Source organism: Alligator mississippiensis, chromosome 4, assembly GCF_030867095.1.
Source record: "Alligator mississippiensis isolate rAllMis1 chromosome 4, rAllMis1, whole genome shotgun sequence".
In the NCBI taxonomy this organism is placed as follows: domain Eukaryota; kingdom Metazoa; phylum Chordata; order Crocodylia; family Alligatoridae; genus Alligator; species Alligator mississippiensis.
Genome location: NC_081827.1, coordinates 23,580,229 through 23,602,845, shown reverse-complemented (window position 1 = coordinate 23,602,845; position 22,617 = coordinate 23,580,229). Strand labels below are relative to the sequence as shown.

General features: G+C 41.1%; 1 protein-coding gene across 2 annotated transcripts in view; it reads left to right on the top strand.

Annotated features, from left to right (window-relative positions):
• RSBN1L (round spermatid basic protein 1 like) overlaps positions 1–22,617 on the top strand; it is a 68,141-nt gene that overhangs the window by 18,598 nt on the left and 26,926 nt on the right. Inside the window, exons 2-3 of one of the 2 annotated variants that reach the window (XM_059725824.1) lie at positions 5,356–5,469; positions 13,095–13,738. In XM_059725824.1, coding sequence (XP_059581807.1) covers positions 5,356–5,469; positions 13,095–13,738 — 758 coding nt within the window. The remainder of the gene's footprint in view (positions 1–5,355; positions 5,470–13,094; positions 13,739–22,617) is intronic. The other variant, XM_059725825.1, reaches the window with a different exon arrangement.

Here is a 22,617-nt window from a genome sequence, read left to right as displayed (position 1 = left end):
GGACTTTTTACCATCTTTAATTTTCCTTGAGCCTGAGGAAGGGTGCGTGTGCCCAAAAGCTTGGAGAACAAGAAAATGTTTTTGCGATTTCTGAGTTGGGCTAATAAAAGGTATCGTCTCTGAACCAAGAGTGCTAGAGTTTTGCATTTCTTTTTGCCCTATATGAGTTCTCAAAGAACACATACTTCTGAGGTTTCTTCACCCAATTCCCCGCATGCTCCAAGATGAAGTTCACGGGGTCCAGCTGATGTGAAAACAACTTTCATTTCCATAGTCACTACCCTGCCTATCTAGTTTGAGTTCTTAGACCATTTTGCTAAATGTGTTAACTTTGATCAGAGACTTAACCTTTTTACTGAAGACCGAAACAAAAAAGGTTTAAGTACTCTAACCTTTTTCATGTTGTCTATTGTTAGCTTTCCCTCCCTGTTAATTAGTGGACCAGTGTCTCCTTGAACTTTCTCTGAATTTTACAAGCGTAATAACATGCTTTTATGTTACCTCATGTTTTCTTAGTTGTCTTCCATCTTGTGCTTTGGCCTTTTGATTTTTGTCCCTGCGTACCTATGCTGTTTCCATTATAGTCAGCCTTAACAATTTGACCTACTTTCCACTTGTACCGTTCCTTCTTGAGTTTCAGGTCACTGAATAGCTCATGATTTAGCCAAGTTGATCTCTCTCCCTCTCCCTCATAGTGACTATCATTTCATGATCACTGTCATCCCAGTTGTCTTCTTCCTTTTCTTTTTCAACTACTTTCTCCCTGGTGGCCAGAATCAAGTCTAGAAATATCTCCTTTCCTAGCTTCCTTTTTCACACACTGTATGGCATAGTTGTCCATAGCTTACATATTCCAAAAAATGTTTTGGACATTCCTGTGCCCTGCTGTATGCTTTTTCCGGCAGATGTGAGGGTAAAGTCCTCCAGAGGAAATATATCTTTTCCCAGTTGATATTCAAGGATCATGTTAGCCTTTTTGGGGTACAGCTTCACTCTGGGAGTTCAGTGAATTATCTATCTTCACTTTTAAGTCCCTCTTTCAGAAACCTTCTTGGTGAAAGCTAACTGTGGAATCCATTAGTTACTGATTAACATTGAACCAAGTTTATCTCATAAGTGTCCTTTGACTTCAAAGTCATCCTGAGATACCAGTGATCTGCAACATATGAATTATGAAGTAGAGTTTATTAGCATAACTAATTTAGCATAGCTTTTAAAAGCTCTGTGTATTAATAGAAACTAAAACTGTTTCTTCATCACCATCACTGGAGGCAAATGAGAAATTTTACCCCATGGCAAAACAGGTACAGACTGGGTTGTTTGTCCTCATGGCTGCTGTGGCCCAGTCTCACAGCCCACTGGGGAGGGTGGGGGCAGAGGGGAGGAGGCTGCTGGCGTGACAGGGAGGAGCCAAGAAGGCAGCTGCTTTCCCATCCCATCTTTCCCCCTAACCTTCTCCACTGATTGGCTGCCCATCATGTGGCCCTACCCCTCCCTCTCCTCCAGTTAGCAGTGAGGAGAGGGCCATGGTGGCCCTTTGGCCAGTGGCATGGGGGGGCCCCTGCCACGATAAGCCCACAAAAATGGCAGCCAGCTCTACAACTGGCCTGCAAAATCTGCTGCCTACCTCCTGGATTTCTGTTGTTTCCTAATTATCAGTGTTGTTTGAGCACCAATCAGCTTTTTTTCTCCCCACGCAAGTTTATTTGCTTCTGCTATCATGCTCATTACTGCAGACCATCATTGTAAAGGGTACTGCCTATTTCAAAATGACTCCATCCTGACTCTCAGGTACAAAGATTAGTTTATTGGCTTCCTGAGGAGGAAAGAGAAATGTGAATGCTGAATATATTTGAACTGAAAATTACTAATAGGAAACTGTGGTGAATGTTTGAGAGTTTCTGTTTACAGTAAAACACTCCAAATTGTGTTCAGTGTGATTAGAATAATCTCCACAATGACAGTCTCAGCAAACTGTTGTTTTACATATAATCTATATTTTTTGGGTTGGGAGCCATGAAGAAACTTTATCTTACAGTGTTTGGAGACCTTGTATATCTTTGGTTTCCTTCAGTTTTGATCTGGATGTAGCATTGAGATTTAAACATGTAGCTTACCAAGTTTTGGCAAGCTGTTGAGGGCCATGTGGGTAGCCCTGCTCCTTAACAGGTGCTCTGCCCCCTGGTTGCCATCTTGGGATGGGAAGTCCCACCCCCTAACCCCTGACCTTTGCAACCAGAAGTCCCTTCCCTTGCCCCCAGAGGTAGTCCTTTCAGCAAGGCATTTTGCCATCTCAGAACCAGAAAAATACCAAATTATATTCTAAAAATCAAACATCTACAACGTTCTTTAATTTGATTTAAAAAAAATCTTTTTGTCCCATTCTAGTGCCCAGCTGCAGGGGGTGGCATTGTGTGTAGCCAGCTCCACTTTGCCCCATAGCACACAACTCTCATGCTCCTGCTCCAGTCCCCAACCACACATGGTAGCAGTGTGTGGGGCTAGCCTGACCCAGCCCTGCAGCATGCAGGGCTAGCCCAGCCTGGCCCCATAATGCATGGCTCTCTATGTTCCCATCCCCTTTCCCCCAGTGGGAGTCCCTAGTCCCAGCCTGGTGGGGCCCATACCTGAATTCCCACTCATGCAGGGAGGGAGGGGTAGGAAGAGGCTTCTAGTCCCTAGCACCCCTTGGCTAGGGGTGGGTCAGGTCAGTCTGGTGTGGGGGAGTGGTTGCTTAGCAACTAGAGCCATGCCTTCTGTATGGAGGCAGGGCTTGCAGAGGGGCAGCCCAGGTCCAATGAAGGCCAGCAGCTGTTGGCTGCCAGCCAACCAATTTGAAATGCATCACTGGTTGCCAGGTAGACTGGCAGGGTCTCTAGCCCCTTCCCAGTCATGTTGGCATTGCTTAGAACAGTAGGGAGTTTAAGCCCTCACCCAGTCATGAGGCCAGTCACGTAGGCAGAGGGAGCAGGTTTCCTTCTCCCTCAAGAATGTATCCAGCTCACGTTACAACTCGGGGTTACCTGAAGCTAATGGGGTCAGGGGTATCTGCCCTCTGCAGTGACCGTGGTAACCAAATTGTCATATTGGTCACCCACCTGATAGAGTTTGGGGAGAGACAGAGATGGCAATGTGCCACAAGGTGCATGTTTGTGGCAAGATGCATAACTTTTTCCTTGCTTTTCCATATACAGGACCAAAAAGAAGTATTAGAATTGCCTCTAGGCTATGCTATTCAAAATCATTACTGTTTTTGAAATACAAGAACAGTAAAATCTGTGAGATTAACCCCTTTTGATGAGGTTAAAAGTCTCCTACAATTCTAGCATAGGTTTCTAGTGCTACTGGAGCTAAACATAAAGTGCTGGTACCTTTGAATCCACAAACATTAGATTCCACTGAACATAAATGCTTGACTTGTACTGAAAGAGTCTTGAAAACATATTCCTATGAATTTGATACTTCCTCATCTTGCACCAAAGGGATAAAATAGCCTAACAAGCAGCTCTGTCCTTTCAAGTTACAAGTGCTGGACGGAAACAGAAAATTCTATGCTTGGAACAGGTTTTAGACTGACTTGTCTTCCCATACAAATTTCTACTAGAGTAAAAGGAAGTCAGTGTACATGGACTTACATTTATCTTTCATTTCTGTCTTTGAGCTATAAAGTAGATCTTATGGCTGTTTATACTGAATTTTAAGATTCTAGTAGAGTATAAAATATTTTGCAGCTGCCAGGCCTGGTGGGAATGTTAGTTTCCAGTAACTCAACAGTAGTGACAAACATAACACCTGAACTTTCAAGCATCCTTCAAGTTTAACATATGAGCCTGGTGAAGTTTAAAGGATTTTTATGGCACAGCTTTTGTTATGGGCATGTATGAAGGAAAAGGCAGATTTCAACCTTTTTGTTTCTTTGGGGTTTTTTGGTCCATTTTTATTGTCAAATGCATTACTTGAACTGTGAACTAGAGAGGTTATGGAATCTTCATCCCTGGAAATCTTCAAGAGGAAGTTAGACCGACATTTAGTTGGGAAGTTTTAGTTGGGGATGATCGTGGCTTGAGCAGAGGGTCAGACTTAAGATGACTTCATGAGGTCCCTTCTGGCCCTACTTTCCTATGATTCTGTGAAATTAAATCTATTTACAAATGAAGTATAAGCATAGCAGAAAGTATTGGCTTCTGATGACAGGAATAGAGCCATACTGAATTCAAAGATTTTTTTTTTTTACAGTTCTAGAATAATAGTTAGAAAATGTAGGTCTGTCTGTCAGTTATGTTTATAGTTATCTGACTCGGTGTTTTAGAGGGTTAGATGTCGTCAGGCTCCCTCAGTTTGGATAGTCTGTGCACATGCTGTCAGGATCATAGGCAACTCGGGTCGGGGGGGGGAACATGGTCGTCTGTCCTGTTGTCTGTCCGCCCGCGCCCCCCCGAGACTGGCAGCTACCCTGGCTTCTGTGGGTGGTTGCTGCTCACCCCTCCGTCCCTTCCTCCGCTGCTGCAAGCTTCTGCAGGCGGTCACTGTTCGCCGCCCTGCTGCTGCTGCCACTGACGCTGCTGCCCACCAACTGTGCCTCCCCCAGTCTCAGGAGGCACCAATCACCCATGGTCAGGGTACTGTTGTGATGCCATGCCCTTAACAAGTTTGTTTATTGCAGGAAAGAGACCCCAAGCTTGGTTCTTAGTCAGGAAACAGGCATGAACATAACTCTCAAGCACAGTACAAGGTATTAAGGGTTCCAGGGTGCCTTTTTTATAAACCAGTCAGAACAACTTGGTGTTCACAGCATATGCACCCTAGCTCTCACCACTTACCTAAAACATTTAGGTGACATTATCCACCTTCTACTTCTCACCAAGTAGTGCAGTCTTCCCACCAATTATGGACACTTGTGGCCAGGTCACTCTAATCTTTGTTTTGGTGTTCTGTACTGGTCTGATCAATTTGTTCTCCATTGGCTTTGGAGGCTCCTCTAAAATTAACAAGCTATTTTCTGGCATTTCTACACTTGTCATGTGTGGTATGCCTAGTTTTGTTCTGGTAAGGCCTATGTCAGTTCATGCTCCTAGCAGGGCCTCTGTGATTTGTGTATGCAGTGATCAATGGTTGTAATAATCCATACTCTAGTGAGTTCTACAGAAGGCGGACATCTGTTCAGCAATTAAAAAAAAAATCATTGTTATTCAACAGATATGCAAATACTTGTGATTTTTAGGATCTTTTTATTTGCACCACATCCTTTCTTGCCAATGAAGGGTCTGCATTTGAGTAATATAGAATAGACCATATAACAGTTACATTTGCAAACTTTTTTTCTGTTCTGCTCAGTCTTAAATTTTTCCCTTTCAGCTCAAATCAAAGACAAAATTAAAGAGAGGGACAAGAAGCAGAAAGAGAAGAAGAAACATAAAATAATGAATGAGATTAAGAAAGAGAATGGAGAGGTCAAATTATTGCAGAAAGGTAGGTTCAAACTAAGTAGCAGCTTTTAGTTACAATGTCAATACCTAACAAAATTCAATCTTATATTGAATTCTGGGTTTTGAATGGCACGGTTCTTTCAATTAAAGGCTCCTCTTTCAGGGAACTGTAAGTGTTGGAAATTGAAATTTTAACATTAAAAGACCTGTTTTGTCACATGCATTTATTATAGACAGAAAATACTTTTTCTATCGTAATTTATAGTTGGGGGTGGTCCTGCTATATTCCCAGTGATATAGTTGTGGATGGCTGTGCTTTGGGGGTTGGACTGTTATTTAAATGTTCCATACAGCATACTGAGGTCTGATGTTACAAGTTGTATATATTTCCAAATGCAGATTTGGAATGGTTGGCTTGTAGTTTTCTATAAAAGCTACCTGTCAACAAATGTTTTTGGTATCCTGTTTGACCTTCATAGGAGTATAATGGTAGAAATCTGGAACACATGGCTTGGGGAATAGCCATGCCCCACGCTGCCCTGCCCGATCCAGTTGCTTGGGGTTAAGAGATGTGATTTGGCCCTTATCTGGCTGCTCAGGGCAAGGGGGCCTGGCTGTGGGGGAAAAGTGGCAGTATTAATTGTTCCTGCTCCTTCATCACCAAATTTCCTGACCTGTGGGGAGTCCTATGGGTTAGATTTGGCCCATGGGCCAGGGGTTGAGCACTTTTGGCCAAGTTCTGCATTTCCAGGCAGTTGTTGTCTAAGAGGATTCACAAAAAACATTCCTTCTGACCTCTTGCACATCACAGCCATAGAGATCCTGGTTTAAAACAAATAAGAAAACCCTAATGTTAAAAAGTATAGTGCGCTATAGAAAGAGCGGTAGAGACCAGGGCACCACAATGACTAAGGACACTTCACTGTCAGAGAACCCTTAGATAAAATATGCTCCGACTGATTTTGGAAGTAGACCATGCCCTATGCTGTATGCCTTGCATGATCTTTGCTGATTTGACTTGGGGAAATCAGTTTCACAACATCTGACTTGTTATGCTTTGTATATAAACATTACATGCAAGCTGTGAAAGCTAAAGAACATTATTAATATAGCAACTCCAGGCACACACAATTAATGAGGTGCCAGTGCTAGGTGTGTCTGGTTTGACCTTTGTTTGGCCTCCTTGTTGGCATATATTATGATATGGGTTTTAGTTGTGTTTAGATCCTATTTTTCCTGCTATAGTCAATCCACTGAGTAGATAAGTATTTTGTTTTCTTCCCAATAAATATTTCTCTCCACCTTATTTCCTACCCACAATTCTGCATTCAGAACAGGATTTGAATAACCATTCTCATGGCCTCTTCTGTGCTTCTAATCACTATATTTTCAAACATTAAGTGTTTTATCTTCACAATATCCGTGTGAAGTAAGGGAGTATTATTTTTATTTTATATGTAGGAAGCTGAGATTCCCAGGGTTTAAATCATAATATTTCCACCAGTTTTAGACACCTAAATTTGGAGATGCGTAGGATCTGATTTTTCTAAGAATTTACCATTGTATAGTATTTCTGACATTGAAAGTACAATTCCACTGACTTCTAAGTGCTCTCAGCTGCAACTCAGTTCCGACAAATAAAACCTGAGGCTCTCAAGGTACTGCCAAAATTACTGACCATCTGTGAAAAGTATTGATGCAATTTGCCCAGCAACACAATAGTAACTCTCTGGCACAGGCAGGGATAGAATCCAGTTGTCTTGGATGGCATTCACCTGCCTTAGCCGTGAGACTGTCTTTTTTAATGTGCAGGCCTCGGCCTCTGTGTATAGTACCCTGCAGCTTCAGTAGCAAATAAGATACCTGTGTTAAAGACAACAGCTTCATTTATGGTGCTCCCTGATTTTGTTTTGAGTACATTCATCCTTTCCAAGGAGACAAGTATCTTGTAGAAAAAATTCTGTGATTTTTAGTCTATATCATAAGGCATGTATATGCACAAGGGGCCTGAATTAAGGTTGGACAGGCAGTTCTTTCTCTGCCATATTCTCTACCTCTCTAGTGTTAAAGCTTTACAAAATTAAATTTAAAAAAAAATCATAGGCCTTTCAGGAAGGAAACTGAAGTACAGGAATTCCATTCTGTGGCATCAACTTGACATGTACACAATTCATTGCTTGGGTTGGAGCCTTCATAGTCCACCAGATGTGTGCCACTTGAGATAGCGGATCAACTGATCGTAACTGTGGGAGAGCCATGGAGGGAAAAGAAACCATGCTTTGCCAGTAACTTTCGCAGACTAGAGTCTTGGATTGCATTTTAGACTTTGAAATCGAATTTACTATGTTATGTATGTACTTGTTTGCTTGACCCCGTCTCTCTGACTTCTCCCAATCCTGTGGTTCTTATTCATCCCAACTTCTCATAGACTGCCCAGCCTCAGTCTCCACTCCTCAGGTCATATGTTCATAGGGACAGCAGAACTTTACCCAGAAGCCACTCCCTAATAAACTTCATGTTTGTGGTCCAAAGTATAGTTTCATAGTAGTTTGGGGTCAGAAGGGACCTAAATAGATCATCTAGTCTAACCCCCCGCCAGTAGCTGGAGCACACGCTGGGATCACACGACCCCAGACAGGTGTTCATCCAACCTCTTTTTTTAATTTACCCAAGGTAGGAGTGAGGACCACTTCCCTAGGAAGTTGGTTCCAGATCCTAGCCATCCTAACAGTGAAATAGTGCCTCCTAATCTCTAACCTGAACCTATTCAGTTGATCTAAGCATTTTTAGAAAGTCTCAGGAATTTTTTAGCATGGGTAAAACAAAGTTTTTCTTTCCCTAGTCCCATTTTCAGAAATGGCTGAAGTTTAAACAATAACAAAACCAAACAGATTTAACAAAAACCCTAACCAAACAAAAAACAATCCAAGGCAGACACATGGCATAGAAAAATTCAGCCCCATTGATTATAAAACTTGCCAGAAAATTAGGGTATTTGGGAAATGGTGGTAGTACTGCCTCCCCTTTCTCCCCCCTCCCCCCCCCCAAAAAGAAGCAAATCCCCAATGAACCTCCTCTACTTTAAAACAGCTGAGAGAGGATTTGAGATTATTGTCCCCTTTTCTTTGTTGAAACCATTGTTTTAATGTTAATGAAAATAACATTTCTAGTTGTATTTTAATATTCCTGAAGGCTTACAAATATTATGTGTAAATTTAACACTTCCAGCTTGTTCTTGAGGTAGAGCACTTATTTTGAAATTGATTGGGTTTTTCATTGTTAAGAGTGTGTTAAGATCCATCCTCTTATGCATGTTGGACTTTAAGGACCTTGTCATTTCTAAATTCCACCTTTTGAACTCTAGAAGTAGTCTCTGCCTAAGGACAGTCTTGCCTGAGAACGTAAGCTTTTTCTCTGGAACAAAATATTCTTGGTTTCAACCCTTTCTGCTGCCTGCTTAGAACTGACTGTGATAGCCTAAAAGCAAAGAATTGGAGCCAGAGTTTAAAACTAAAGAGAGAGAGAGAAATGTTAGTACTTATCTTAGAAGGTCCTGGGGTACCTCCTTCTAGTATGGAAAAGTAGGTCTGAATAACTGTAACCTTATGTTCAGACTCTCTTTTTATGTTTTAGCTTTACTGAGGCTTTGGTTCTTTTTCTGCTCCCTACTTACTCAGGTTGTAGAACATCTGTTTGAAAGACCTGGAGAAACTTCTGGGTACAGTCTTGTCCTTTCCTGAGGAAAAAAGGCCTATTATGCAAGAAAAGTTCAGTTGTATATTTTGAGTTCTTTAGAATTTGTGCTGCTGAAGAAAAACAAATTGTGTTGTGGTTTTTGAGATCACGATCTGCATGTTCATCTCAGGTTTTCATGCTTGGTCTTAACCTAGTTATAAATGTTTATATTTTTGGATCAGTTCACAAGGTTCTCAACATTGGGGAAAGAAGCATGTGTTACTGGCTGGCAAGACTTCTCTTTGGTACTTGCGTTGTTTTATCGCATACAACACATACCCGTCCCCAGAAAATAGCTGTTAGAAATTTTGGTGTGCATGTAAGTGTTGAAATGTGATAACAGCCATTTCTGCTGCTTAATCTTCTTCTGGGCAAAAGTAACTGCACTTGATCTCCCTCCCTGCGTGTGTAAGCTTGGTTCCCTAGCACTATAGGATAACCGGGGTCTGGAAAACAAAGGAACAATTTCTAGCCCTAGAAAATTTTACCCATTTATCTTTTGTGTACACCACTCAAATATTTACCTGGCCACCATAAATGAAAGCTTTTTTTCATTTAAAGTATACTTTTAACTGTAAAGTGTAAAATGATTTTTGCTAGCAGATTAAAAGAAGAATATTGTGATTTCTTGTTATGTCTATTGTACTGTATGTAGTAGGCATAACAGGAGTCAAATATGTACAGTTATTGGTGAATTGAAAGAAGCAGAAGTAGTAGACAAAAAAATCAATTGTCATTGGTAGTTAAATGATTAAATGTAGGAAAAGCAAATTTGCTGAGCTTGTTTCAATAAGATGATTAAAAATGTAGAAGGCAGCAGTGCTGTTAGTAACCGTGTTTTATTTTTAGAATTGCAAACATATTCTGAACCATGTGTTTCTGAAAAAAAATGTAGTAATTGTTGTTCACTTAACTTCTAAATCTTGCAAAATTTATAAACCATCTTTTCCCACCTTTCCCAACCTCAGCAGTTGAGCAGAGTCGCAGTTGTCTTGTGAGTAGCTGCCCATATTTTCCCAGGCAAACAGGTAAATAAGGGCTAAACAGTATAATAGCTTTCAACTTTCAGACAGGCTGTGAGGGGACAAATTGAACCTTCTTACATTTAACTGGTTAGAAAGACAACTAGCTTAACCCAGTTCCAATCATGAAGTCTGTTCAGTAGCAGTAGTTGTGCTCATTGGGATAGCAGAAACGTGAGGTCATAAAAAGACCAGAGCTTTAGCAGTGATAAAAGTATGCCAAGCATTTCATAATTATACTTGCTAAATAGAGTTCTTAAGAACTATTTGCATGTAACCACTGGGTTTTCATCAGTTCAAACATTACTACTACTCTAGCATGCCCTGGAATAAGGTATATGTCTTGTTTTTGAAAGACAGAATGAAGAAAAAAGATTTTTCCTTGTAGTAACTGAATTGCTACTCCCCCATGAGAAACTCTTGAGTGTACATATATTTAGGAGTTTTCTCCCAGAGCAAAAATGGCTACTCCAGGAGAAAAATAACCTGGGAACAGGCAGGGTTAAATCACTCCTAGGAAAGTTTCTCCTGTGACAGTGAATGTCTGTCTGTATGTGTTCTCTTCTGAGGGAAGCCAGAGTGTAACCTTTCAACATCCCAGGGTGCTTTGCTTTTCCACCTGTCCCCATCCTTCCCCTGGAAGAGTGTGTTGCCCACTGGACTCTACTGCAGCCAAGTGGGGAGCAGAACATGCTCTCTTCCAATCCTGCATTGTGTAGCAGAGAGACAGACTGACTGTGAGCAGTTTGGATCAGCCAGGCCAGGCTGCCCCATGTACTTCTGCCAAAACAGAACGGCTGATTGAGGGAGTCTGTAGAGCACACATGTGCACAGGCCCCCCTAGCTGCTCAGCGTCAGCACTGCAAGCTCTCTGCTCTTCAAGGGCTTGGCATTCGAATGTCTGTTTAGGCATTTCCAGGTAAGTGTTTTTTCTGCCAGGAGAGCAAATAATTTGAATGTGTGTACTGAGCATAAATGATCACATGGGTTCTTTCTGTTGTTTAAATCTATGAAAGTCAAAGTTATCTGGATGCCAGTTTTGAGTTGGAAACCAAATCATCCAAAAGCTCTGGTATTGAGGATGGTGACTGTCATTTTATGTTTGAATACTGCATATTAACTAAATATGTGAAACAGAGCATGATTAGTTGCATATAACTGCAAATCTTTTGAATCTCCAATGGTAACTGGTGTAGGTATGCTGGCTCTTCTGTGTATAACATAAGGAGGTGGCTGAATGGACAGTGCACTTCGGGATGCTCTGCAAGGGAGTAAGGGAAAGGAGGAATACCAGACAAATTAAAGGCAGCAAGGAGATGCGCTGTAAGCAGTGGCTCAATCTCTTAGCTGCCATATGTGAACCTGGGTAACTCATTCTTCTGGAGACATGTTTCAAGCCAAATACTAACAGAAACACAGTTGTAATATTCCTTTCTTTTAGTTTTTACAACGACGCATGAACTAAGGCTTGCTATGTTAACAGCAATTTTACATGCCTACAGATGTCATTACTACTTTCTTCACCATTGTTTATTCCCAGAATTTTGAATGAAACCTTGGAATCATTTGAAGACGGTTGTTTAAATATAAAATAGAACTTTCAGTTCTCTGCTTCATACGTCTGGCCTGCTTGGTAGGGAATATGTTTTAACTATGATGACCATATGTCCCGGTTTGGCCGGGACAGTCCCAGATTTCATAGGCCATCCCAGCATCCTGGCCGGTTAGTGAAAATGGAAACAAAAGTCCTGGATTGGCACCTCCCCTCTTGTGCTACCCAGCCTGACTCTTCCTGAGCAGTGGCTGGAGGTAGGGGAGGGGGTTGGGCTGGGCTGGGTACTGTTCCTCCTGCCTGGGGCCAGGGGAAAACGCAACTGTGAGCGTGGGCTCCTCATGTGCATGTGTATACATGTGTCTGTGTGACACCCTGGGTAAAATTGTATTTTGACTCCTTTTGTCACCCTCCTGAGCAGTGGCTAGGGGCAGACTGGGCTTCTCATGCCTGGGGTGGGGATCAGCTGAGAGGCAGAGCAGGGTCCTGGATTTCCTTAAAAATATGGTCATCCTATTTTTAATATAATCTAAAGCTGTGATTTTTATGAGCATTACTGGATCAGCTAGAGATGGAGTCACCTGTTTTGAGGGTAACTTCTTGTTTTTTGCTGTTTTTCTCCAGACAGAAGTTATATTCCAGGGTTTCTCTTAATGTTGGTACTTTTTACTTCTTTTAAAAAAGGGTTGGAATTATTCCCAAAACTTGGGATAATATTCTATAAGATGTATCTCTAATCTCTTTGGTTCTGAGCTGTTAAGTCTGCATGGATTTGCATTCTAAAATCGTATCTACCTGAGAAGAGCAGATGGAATTCCATGCTGCCATGGGTAGACTCATTGAAATCTAGCGTGGGTATTTCTGCTGTTAGGGTGGAAAATAAAGCAGAATGCATGATGGAATTACCACTGTGTTGGTAGTGTCAGAGTAATGTTGTAGCTGTGATGGTCCAGGAATTGAGGGGCAACAGTTTTTGTGAAGTTGGTCCAATAAAAGGTATCACCCACAATTGAGATAAAGTTAGAAGAATGACTTGCATGCCAGAAATTAAATGATTTCAATTCACTTCTCAGTTATTGATGAAGAGAAAGTATGCTAGATCAGGGAAACAAATTTTGTAGCAGCCAATTCTTCGAGGCATGTTTCCATTTCAATTTATTTCATCCTAGATAACTCATACAGAGTAAGTATATATTTGGCTGCAGTCGTTAGTTGGCTTTAGCAAGGTGCACTCAAGTTTGATACCTCATGGTAACATTAAATGTTCCCTTCCTAGTGAGAGTAGGTATGGATAAGTTTGAGTCCTATTCTGAATACATGTTTTATGCAGGTAGAAATAAATCTTTTTCCTCTCAACAGGTGGGAAGGAGAAACCAAAAACCAATGCAGAAGAATTACAAATTAAAAAAGTAAAGAAGAAAAAGAAAAAGAAACATAAAGAGAGTGAGAAAAGAAAGCGTCCAAAAATGTACAGCAAATCTATTCAAACCATCTGCTCAGGATTGGTTTCTGATGTTGAGGATCAAGAAGCCAAAGGCATCATAGATGATCATCTTAAGGCTTTCAGTGGGAAAATTATGGATCCCAAGAAGGACTATGAGTCCAAGATACCAGAGAACAGTGAGTTTCCATTTGTCTCGTTAAAGGAGCCACGGGTTCAAAATAAACTCAAAAGATTGGACACATTGGAGTTCAAACAGCTCATTCATATTGAGCACCAGCCTAATGGAGGTGCATCTGTTATCCATGCCTACAGTAACGAACTCTCCCACTTATCTCCTGTGGAGATGGAGAGGTTTGCAGAAGAGTTTGTGGGTCTGGTTTTTAGTGAAAATGAAAACTGTGCAGCTTACTATGTAATGGGTATTGTTCATGGGGCAGCTACTTATTTACCTGACTTTTTAGAATACTTTTCATATAATTTTCCCAATTCACCAGTGAAAATGGAGATTTTGGGAAAGAAAGATATAGAGACAACGACTATGTCAAATTTTCATGCTCAGGTAAGAGGTTACACATTTTATTTTTTTTAAAGCATCTAATAGTTTCAAACGAAATGTTAAATGAACTGTTAGGATCTAGTTGCTGTCAGTGGTGATATATAGATAAAATAAAAGATTAAAAGCAAGGAAATCTTTTATGTAATCAACTATTCTTAAGATACACAAGAACAGGAAACTGGCTTCAAACGTTACAGTGCATTTTTACATTGTATGTACATATATTTCTATGGATTTGTTTTTGGTACCTGAAGAATTGTCATTGGTTTCAGAGCATGACCATGATTTGCTGTCTTGAAATGGATTCCTGTAGCTATCTAATACATAATTAATTGTGTTTTTAATATATGCATTGAGACTAAGTGCCTTTCTTCAGTGGAACTGACTGGTGTTAAACAGAATTATTTCTATTAACAGCTATTTTAACTGTGTTCCTCTTGAAATTTGTTATTTGTGTGGCAAAATGGTGGGTCAGCTTCCTGAATTAGTTTGAGAAACATGATTATATAAACTGACAAAACTGCTACTTTATTATTGTTTTTGGTAGTCTTTGCTCCTCATAAGAGTGATAAAGACATTATCATCTCTGTGGACAAATTATTTCAGTTTATATAATTTAAGGAGACAGTTTTGTCAATTGCCTTTGTGATGGGAGTAGTAGAAGCACCTAGATCATGAAACAACTAATGAAGAACTGAAGTCTACCTTTTTAATTGTGTTATAATTAACTATGTAAATAATGACCATGTTCAACTCTACCATGAACAAAAAAAAGTTACTATCTTGTGATCTTTAAATGTCTGAAAATCTTTTTGAAATTATTTTTCTCAGCATCATAAATATAATGATTTAAAAAATGCTCAAATACAAATAGTGTACTGCTGTGTAACAGAGGATTTTCTTTCCTTACAACTATACATTTTTTGTTTAGAAAAGAAAAAACATATATGCATGTAGCAAGCTGGGGACTCACTTAGCTCAAGTCCAGTATCTTACAATCTTTAAACTTGACACAATAAAAAGTCTTTTATTTCCTGGGCACACTTGCCCCTCTTGCATATCCCAGTCCTCAAGAATCCAAACATACCATTATCCATTCAGAGTGTACTCTGTCGTGAGTCTTCTCCAGTCCTGAGAAGTTTCCTCCAACTCACTGCTGTTTCCTCTGTACTGCAGTTTTCCTTCTCAGTCTGGCTCTGACTTTGGTTCTGTTGTGGTGCCACTGTTCCTGGCCTTGTAGCCCCTGGGTCGTTCTCAGACCCTGTGACAGGGCTCTCTGATGTTTCTAGACTTGTAGCCTGCCTTCTCACCCTGTAGTCTTTTCCCAGACCCAGAGGGGTTTACCTCAGCTCTGTGTTGCAATTCCTCACCTCAGTCTTCCCCCTCCCTCTACCCTCTCTAACTGTTTTTCTCCTAGCATCCTTCACTTGGATCTAGGGGTGCACTGATAGAGATTTTTGGGGCTGATATCAATGGCTGATATTTAAGGCTCCATATTGGCCGATTCCAATCTGATTTCCGATACAGCTGCCTCCAGCTAGTCAGTCTGTGGGGGAAGGGGTGGGGGGGGTGGCAGATCAACATCCTCCACAGTGAGGGAGGAGCCAGGGGCAGGTGCTGCCCAGGCGGGGTGGTGAGAGCCATGGCTCATAGGAGGAGGGGAGGCAGCTTCTGCTGCTGCTTGCACCCCAGGAGGGCACGGGGAAAGGGGCGTGTGGCCTACCCCCTTCCCCCCCCCCCCCAGATCTGCATGGGGTGGGGCAGGCTGCACTGGGCTGTTCTCGGTGTGTGCTGGGCTTGGAGCATGTGCCGGTGGCACTGGGAGGATGCTGCATCCACCCCAAATTTTGCTGCTGCTCTGGTGTTAATGCTGCTGCCACAGCCCTAGCTCTTCCTGGTGCATGGGTGGAGGCAGGGCTTTGAACCGGGGCTGCACCTGGTGGCTGGCGGTGGTGGTAGTGCTGGCAGCGAAGCAGCAGCGAACTTTGGGGTGGATGCAGCATCCTCCTGGTGCCACTGGCACCCGCTCCCAGCCCAGCTCCTGCTGAGAAGAGCCCCTCACAGCCCTGGCTGCAGCCTGCCCTGCCCCACACATCTGGGGGGCACATGCCCCAACCCCATGTCTTGCTGGGGTGTAAGCAGTGGTGGGAGCTGCTCCCCCCATGAACTGCAGCTTTGGCCCCCTCTGCCCCAGCTGAGCAGCACCTCCCTCTGCCCCCTTCCTTACCATGGGGGGATGTTTTATCTGCCCCCCCCCACACACACACCCCTTCCCTCCCCTTCCACCACACAGGACTTAGCAGCTGGAGGCAGCTCTCCATGCTGCTGGCTGTGCTCCTTGCTGCCCAAGTGCTGTGCTGGGGCTGTGCCCAACACGGGTATTTATTAGTTAAATTATCAGCCCCATTGGGTCGATATCTGATACAGCCAGTTTTCTTTATATTGGTACTGATCTGATATTGAACCAATGTATTGGTGCACCTGTACTTGGAGCTTTTAACTTCCTGTGGCCAGTTATCTGTATTAGCTTGTCCAGTCCTCCTAGGCAGCCTGTGATCATTTCTAACTGCCTGCATCTGAGCTGGCCTGAAACCCTTGCCAGCCTGCAGTGCTAGTCTGATGTGTAGCAGCTTGCTACAAGCCTCTTTAAGGCAGCAGCCTGCTACAATGTAATATTAGCAAGTGTGCAGAAAACATGCAGACAAGACAAATTGCTGTGAAAGCATTCTGTTGCCAATTAAGAAAACACCCTCTTTTGCTACAGAATGCTATTAATATTCTGTATACTGCACCAAATATTTATACTGAAGCTTTTACTTGCCTCTAAAATTTCAACAATGTTATCAAAGCTTAATAATGAGAACTTGTTAGGAATTCAGGAATGACTATTGAAACTATACTCGATAAAGAAGAAAATTTAGGTCCATTTTTGACTATTATGGCTTTTAATTCTCTTTAGGTATCAGTGATTATATTAGTTAAAAATGTACATAGATCAGACCGTTCTGAAGGTTTGGATTGGTTACATGAGTGGTTATGAGAAAAGTATGTGGCACTAACACTTCCAGCAAGATTTTTCTGAGCATACGTGTCTGTCTGTTTCACAGGGCAACATTTTTAAGTTGCTGCATTTGGCTGTGGGGCTCTGGAGGAACTGGCTAGCTTTTTTGCTTGTGACTCAACATAGCCAAGTTTCCATTGCAGGATCTTGTATAGCATAGGCTGGATCACTGCTTGACTTCAGATGCTTGCTGGCATTTGCAGTTCTTAGAAAAGAGACCTTGTAAATTGAGCAAACTTGATCTGGAGGCAAACAAATTACCAGAGTCATTTTGTTGCCTTTTGCAGGAGAATCATATAGTTAAATAACAAATACAGTATTATGATTATAATGATTATTATTATTATTATTATACTTATTAGAATTATTATTATGGTTAGCTAGTTTCCCAGAGTTGTTGATAACTGGGGTTTCAAATAAAGGTCTTCTTGGAAGAGAAATTCTTTAAGTCTGTTTCATCTCATTCCATAATACCCTGACCTTTGGAAATAAAGCGTACAGCTTTCCTTCTGTCTTCCCATTACTTCACTTCTCTGTGACTGTCTCCTTAAAAGGTCTTCTGAGTTCCATGCTTCAGCCATCACAAAAGCACTACATTTCAGCAGTATCTCTTTGGAAAAGACAGACTGTCTGAATCATTTAATTGTTTTTATTGGAGAGTATGCTAGGTGTGAACTTTATCCTGTGCAGTAATATGTTTAGCTGGAGTTGGATGAACCAGAGTTACATAGTTTAGTAACCAACTGAAAATCTGAAAATCTAGGGTCATATTACCTTCCACCTCAATATTAGTACTAGTTCTCTGAACAAAGTTACTATTCACCAGAACTAACTGTGCTTACAGACTGCCTTCCTTTCCTTCCCACCCCCAGCTTTACCTTGGGTAATTTGAACCTCTTGTCCTGAGACAGACCAGGCAAGGATTAACCCTTCACATTCTCAGCAGTGCTAGTAAATGTTGAGAAATACATTTATTTGATTATATTAGATTTTTACAATCAATTTTTATCTCTCATATGCTGTTTCTTCATGTACTTCATGCTACTTCCTATTAACTTCAGTCTGTTTCTTTCTCAGAGGAAACTTGGTGCTGTCCCTAGGGTTTCTTTTGACCTTTCTTTCTAGCTTACTACCATGGCCAGCATTCCAACCCCTCTTCCCCTCCCCCCCACCCTTTTTTGGGGGGGGAGGCGGACCTTTTAAAAAAATGTTTGGTAACTCTTTACTAAGGGCAGAAAGAGATACTGTCCCTGCATAAACTTTTATATTGCTCAGCAATTGATATTACTCTTTTGGGTTGCAGATGAACTTTTCTCTTTTTTCTTAAAAAGTAGAAAAGGAATCATACATATTTTCACAAATGGTAAATGGAATATCCTTAATGTGACATTACAGTAGCCTCAATTCCTTGTTAGTGATTACTTAATTCCTGTGATGATTGGTGGTCAGAAATCTTTTTTTTAAGTTTCCTTCAATGTGACTGGAGATAAATGGGAAGACAGAAGGTGATGGAAACTAGAAGTTTATTTATTAGTTCCATTTGGGAACCTCTTTTCACCTTGCCGCAGTCATTTTATACGGGTAAGGACTGTCCATCTGGTATTTTTGTCAAGTTTTGAGGAAGTTTGTTTGGCACTTCCTGTGTTATGACTGATCACTGGCTTAGCAGAATTTGGTTCCCTGACAAAAATAAATATATCTTGGCTTCCTATGCTTTGTTCGGTAACTTAATAGGTGCACTATACACACTGGGAAAATTCTGGTCTTATTGCCATTTTCTGTTTTAATATTAATATATGTAAAAAACAGTGGAGTAAATATTGTAGCTGTTAGGTCATAGTGGGGGCTTACTTCTGTTGACCCTTAATCTGTCACTGAATAGTCTCAGGTTTGTCTGCTTACTTGCAATTCACATTTTTTTTTAATGGTATTGTTCTGCATCTGAAGTCTGATTCATGCAACTAATATAGCTGCTTCATCTAGGTTGGCAGTTTTTCTCCTGTCTTGCTGAATTTTTTAGCAGCTATCTGCAAATTTATAGCCTTTTTGTAGTTCCTCCAGTTCAGCCTTAGGCTGTTTCACCTTCTGTTTTAGTAATGTTCAGGTTTTTATTGGATCAGTTCTCCAGTTTATTTTGAATGTCCTTGACAACCTTTCATGATCTTGCTAGGACCTGCAGCTGTTGTCTTGCTAACTTTGTTTGGCTAATATACGGAAATGGAGTTGGCTTCCATAAAGATTTTTTTGCCCTCCAGACTTCACATTAGCATTTGGAGATGGCTTTCAGCAAGGGCTGAAGAAGGAATTCACTATGCTTTCATGATCCATGTTGAGTTACCACCTTTTTTAGTCTTTTCAGCTGATTGACGTAGGAAATTCTGTATCTCTCCGACTGTAAGCAAACATTTCATTTGACTCCAGAGTGACTGGCTCAGGGTTTGGCCTGGATCAAAACAGGAGCATTACAATTGCTTATACACATTGTCCTTCTCAACTGTATTGCTTGGACTGCTCCTTTGGGATCAGAGAAGCACCTGCTACAACTGTTATTTTAAAAGTAATACTGGGGAGTTTCTTGGGAAGCGCCAAGAAGGTGTACACTGTTCCCTCCAGCAAGCTGGGGGTGTTACTTTAAAAAGAATTTCCAGTAAGTTGTGCTGGGACAGCATCTCCTTCCCTCCATCTCTGGGGGACTAGCGCTTGAAAATGTAACTGAGCTTTTATGCTTATTTTTGCCTTAATCATTCTCTAATTTTTCCTAGGCCACAAAGGAATTAAAATAAGCATGTTTATATGGCAGTGTAGTCCTATTGGGAGGTGGCATCAGGTGACAGGACTGAGGGTGTGTAAACATTGCAGTCACAAACGTGATTACAATTTAGTGGAGAAATATGAAATTAGCTGTAAACTACCTAGAAGGATGCTAGCACCAGCCTAGCCACAGCAGGCCAAAGCTCGGCATGTGCTAATTTAGCCAGGTTCAAGCCTGTGACTAGTATAGACATACTCTCCAAGATATTTGGATTTCTTCCTCCCTGCTGGGATTGCAGTATATGCTTCAGTTGTCAGATGCTAGTGTATCTAATTTTGGAATTTGTGAAGTCTCGGAATACCTGTATCTGAGATCCAGCACCTTGCAGCCATCTCATTTTGTCCAAGCAGGTCGCTACCCTTAAGGTAAATGCCTTCAATATACCAGCCCTGATCACTGTACTCCAGTGGTTTTCAAACTTTTTTCATTTGCAGACCCTGAAAAAATATTGAATGGAGGAGTGTGGACCCCTTTAAATTCTAAGTGTGGGTATTCACCAGGGATCCTAGTTTCCTGCCGGCTGTGGGAAAAACACAGAATCCACATTTTTCCATGACCTACTGAAAGCACAGTGGTGTCCCGCAGTGAATGGTGCCATTACTGCTCTCTTCAATATTTGCTGCAGTTTTTGCGTCTCAGACAATCGGTGGGGGAGGATTGCAAAAATGAGAGAGCAGAAATGGTGCTGCTTGCTGCAGGATACCGCTATCGCTATGCTTTCGGTAGGTTGTGGAAAAATGTGGATTTGGGGGGTTTTGTTTTCTTTTTTAAATGGAGGTTTTTCAGTTTTCTTCCCTGTAAAAAACTAGGACCCCTGGTATTCACATACTTGTGATTGATCGTAGTAATCTTACGTGGCCCCCTTAGACGTAGTCTGCTGGCCCCCAGTCTCTGCAAACAGCAGGTTGAAAACCACTGCTATACCCCAGTGAAACTAAGATTGAGTATACCCTTTGGTTGGTGTTGCCAGATCCCCACGGCAGATAACATTTTTCACAACTATTAATTTTGCTTCCTGAATCAATTTGTCATGCTGTGCCACCATCCTGGAAACAATTTACTCAGTTGGCAAAAAGGGTAATTTTATGTTTTAGGCAAATCTAATCATGTAATAATTTTAATCCTTCATATACTTTTGCCTCTAGTTCTGTATTACCTTTTTTTCGGGTGGTTTACATACCTGAAAAGTGTCATCTATCTGACATCCCTGGCCTTGGCCTTTCTTGTTCCATCCCTCTTCCCTTTCTCAACTTATTTTCACCCAGCTTGATCTAGTTGTCCTTTATTGTCCCCTGCCTCAAATTAATACTGCTTCCTTGACTTGTTACCTCAGTTTTTTCTTCCTTGATCAGATGTTTACAAGTCTCCTTTGAACAGGAGCTTGTCATTCTTTATTTTGTGCCTTGTCTAAGTTGTCAAATCTGATTGTAGTGCCAGTGTTTTCTCTCTTACTGTTCAAGACCCATTGCCTGGAATGTTTTGCTTGATGAAGAAAACTGAAGTGTACTTAGTAACCAATTCTTATGTCCTACTGAAGCATTTTCTCCATCCCTTATCCTTCACACATACTCAAGACCTAGTCTTGTGCTCCTTTTTTAGATTTTCAAGATCAAAAGACATCTCTTGTTATTAAGAACTGTGTATGTTGAGATATATAAATGCTTTCTGTAGAATTCACCATTTTTGTTGTGGAATTTTAATTTGTTTTAAAATGGAAGACTGTTTCATGGCAGTAAAATAAGTCCTTGCTGGGGGGGGGGCAGGATATGTTTGTTGCTGTAAATGTCTGAGATCGTGTTGTGGAGTGAACAGGGGGGTCTGAGGATGATGATGATTGTAATTTGATCACCTGCATAATATAGTCCCCGCATTTTTTTGCTCCTTTAAAAGAGCTCTAAAATTGTGGGGTTTAAAGACCCATAGTCACATTACTTCTTGCCCTTTCCTTTGATACATTTTTTTTCATGGTACACTTTTTTTCACTTTTCAAACCCCGACTAGTATTCCAGTAGAAAGGATTCCTATTTTTAAGTCTCTTTTTTAAAAGATACATACCAAAATAGGGCAAAAAGTTTTGCTAATGTTTTATGCAAGGCATTCTTGCTTTTCTGCTTCTAATTGAATACCCTTTATTTGGATATTTACTGTGACCCTTGCATCCTGTTAATGTCCTTGCTTGCCATAATGCAGTTCTCCTTCCTAGAAGTATGTCCTAATTTCTTTTGTTTCTAGTTGTGACCTTGTATTAAGAGGAGATGGCTAGTCTACTTTCTGTTACTGAGCAACCCAAATTATTCTATATAAATGACTTGACTTTGTTAATACTTACCATTCCTCCAATCTGCCATCTTCAGAATTTACAATTTAAAGCAATGCTTTTATTTGTCCACGTACTGAATAGTATCAGCAAAAAAACTAGGCCACATGAAACTAGGCAAAAAATATCCATGTGCTATCATTAATTTTTCTCAATGATTGTATTGTGCAATTTCTTGCATTACTTCTAATCACCAATATGTGACAGATTATCTTAGTACACGAGCAATTTTTAATCTGCATTTTGGGAAATATCATTATCAGTCTCTTGGTAAGAGGATGACAGTCTTTCAGTAAATAAGGAAGTCATCGGTGAGCCCATAGATGACTGGAATGCCTGATTAGTGTTCTGTATGTTTGACTGCAGTCATCGCAAATAATTTTGGGAGGCAGCAGTGGATCCTAGTGATGTCTGGTCACAGCTCTTTGCCTTTGTTTCTCTCATAGGGAGGCGAGTTTACTTGAAATAATCAATACCTTGCTTATATCACGGTGCCAATGGAGATGATTCAGTTTTTAAATCTCCCAGGTATTGATGTTAATATTGCATTTCTTCAGATTGGTCTTCAAGGTGTCCTCAAATCTCTCTTGCCCAGTTTTGGAGTGGTGGCCATTTGTGAGTTGTGGGTGGGTATAGGGCCTATTTTGGGAGCCATTTGTCAGCATCCTCATGATGTCTGATGGAGCTGGTGT